Source organism: Seriola lalandi, unplaced genomic scaffold (assembly GCF_002814215.2).
Source record: "Seriola lalandi dorsalis isolate HSWRI2012SDOR001 ecotype SW California unplaced genomic scaffold, Sedor1 jcf7180001963353, whole genome shotgun sequence".
Lineage (NCBI taxonomy): Eukaryota > Metazoa > Chordata > Actinopteri > Carangiformes > Carangidae > Seriola > Seriola lalandi.
In genome coordinates, this window is record NW_019434021.1 from 1 (window position 1) to 2,371 (window position 2,371).

At 40.5% G+C, this 2,371-nt stretch overlaps 1 protein-coding gene across 1 annotated transcript; it reads left to right on the forward strand.

Moving 5' to 3' along the window:
• Positions 1-723: 723 nt before the first annotated feature.
• On the forward strand, positions 724-2,365 carry LOC111645462 (hexokinase-2-like). The gene is made up of 2 exons (XM_023394720.2): positions 724-982; positions 1,786-2,365. The coding sequence occupies exons 1-2, from the start codon at positions 759-761 to the stop codon at positions 1,928-1,930; spliced, it is 369 nt and encodes a 122-aa protein (XP_023250488.1). The 5' UTR covers positions 724-758; the 3' UTR covers positions 1,931-2,365.
• Positions 2,366-2,371: the final 6 nt, after the last annotated feature.

Consider the following 2,371-nt stretch of genomic DNA (forward strand, 5'->3'; position numbering starts at 1 on the left):
TAGCAAATACACTTGCACTTATCTGAGTGGCCTTGGGCGTGTTGGTCTTAAAATACGGTGCAGTCTTTTCTATCTTGAGGCAGCAGAAAGAAGAAAAACCTGGTCTTAAGTCAGTAGCACAGTATTTCACTGTTATTTTAAGGCACATTGTCAAAAGAGTAATATGCACAACACAGCACAACTTGCCTGTTACACACAAGCAGAGTGAGCTGAAAATGTGCTTCAGATGTTTGGATAAGTCAGTGGAATAGTCCAGTCCACAGAGGGTCGGAGCTTCTTTGTGACATGTTGTGTGTTGCACAAGATTGCGATGTGTCATGGATGCATGAGACTCTGCAGAGATGCGTTCTTTATTACTACTTTGTAAATCCACCAATGTTTCCCATTCATTACCTAAATTTGTTTCATAATGAACCAAAGATTTGTTCATATGTCTCATCATGTAACAAAAACAGATGTCTAGCAGCATGTTGATTCGCTTCCGTGCCCCTCAGGACACATAGAGCTGCTGTGTGTGTGTGCTGGGCCTGGGCTCACTGGTCAGTCACAATATGTAATGAACTTGGAACAAAACAAAGCACATCTGGCTTTTAAAAGAAGTAGGAGATGTCACTCTGATTGGTTCATTGTATGTTACGCCGAAAACATTCCCCTGATTAGTTAAGAATACATAGTACCATGTGACTGTTTTTTCCACCGTTAAAATAGCAAAAGTGAAATGGACAATTCTCCCTGACCCCCACAGAGATCGTCTGGCCATGCGACAGATCCGCTCAATTCTACAGCACCTGGGCCTCACCAGCTCCACGTGCGACGACAGCGTGCTGGTGAAGGAGGTGTGTAGTGTTGTCGCTCGCCGTGCAGCTCAGCTCTGTGGTGCCGGTTTAGCCGCTGTAGTCGACAAGATCCGACAGAACCGCAACTTGAATCAGCTCTCCGTCACCGTGGGAGTGGATGGCACCTTGTATAAGACACACCCTCAGTAAGTAACAATTATGATCTTTTGCTGTATTTGCTCACCTGTCATCCATTGATGTGGCATTGCTAAAGTGTACAATACCTGCCTTGTGGGAAATGGCTTCAGTTGCTCTGGCAGCTACAGCATGTCATCACAATGATCACTTGAAGGACAATAAGGAAAGCCACTGTTTTCTTAACCCTCTGGTGTCCATTATGATGATTTTTTTTATGCATTAATTTCTGTCTTTGTGTGGCACATTTTAAACAGTCCCTAGCCCACATGCGTTGTATCTTTTTTCAGCACAAACTCTGCTTTAAGTCTGAGAAATTATAAACTGCTAGGAACCCGATATATGAAATATAACACAGGCACCTGTGAAAACGTTCATGTCTTCAGTCATAATCAATCGAATATTATTATAGAAAAGCTCAAAGTTGTAAAAACTATTGTTTTACTATTTGTAGACACCAATATAGCAGAAATATGCAAGAAATTAAACCATAATTCAGTCTATTTACATGTAAAGGGATTTTATTGCAACTAATATTTGTGACTTTTTAGTAAATGTTAAAATTCATGTAAATCATAAAAAGTATTAACAATCCAGACTTTTGTGTTGAATTATCTTTGAAGGTCTCAACATGATATATAAAGTTACATAACTGTAAATTAAGCAGTGGTCACAGAAGGACTTCAGAGGGTTAAATGTGGACTTACCACAGCTACATCCTATATGTACTCTGACATCAGAGTAGAAGGTGAGATTTTCATGTAACTCTTGATCATCACTGGACCTTTTTTTTTAATTCGCTTTCCTCCTAAAGTTTCTCCAGCATCATGCAAGAAACACTGCAGGATTTGGCACCGCAGTGTCCGGTGACGTTTCACAAGTCAGAGGATGGAAGTGGGAAGGGAGCAGCGCTGATCACAGCTGTGGCCTGCAGGATCAAGAGCGGAGGGCAGCACTGAATACCCAAGGTGATTCTGGTGAAACCAGAGCTACTACAACTGATGTTCTGTACTGGGTAACCATAAATAGTTACATACACTCAAACTGAGTTTTTTTGTAGTACTGAAACGTTTAAATTGTGTTATCTTGTGTGTGTGGTTCACATGCACATGTGCGAATGTATGTTTGGTTCGGAATAGATGAGCATAGATGAGCTAATTAAAGTTCAGCTGTTTGTTAGAGAAGTTGTACCTTCTGTGAAATATGACTGTTACCAGCTGTGTGACTTTTTTCACTGCTCTTTTTTCTGCCATCTTTCCAACTTGTACAACAACTAGGAAGCACCTTGTGCTAAAGAAAAATCCTAACTTAACTTAGAAATGACCTGAGCACATCTGTATGACTTTTGCAATCAGAATACTTTGTTCTATCATGATTGTGTTGAACATGTAAGTAAACCA

Coding starts and splice junctions, on each gene's coding strand:
- LOC111645462 (XM_023394720.2), top strand. CDS start 759: ATGCGACAGATCCGCTCAATTCTACAGCACCTGGGCCTCACCAGCTCC. Junction 983..1,785: donor TTGTATAAGACACACCCTCA/GTAAGTAACAAT, acceptor TTCCTCCTAAAG/TTTCTCCAGCATCATGCAAG.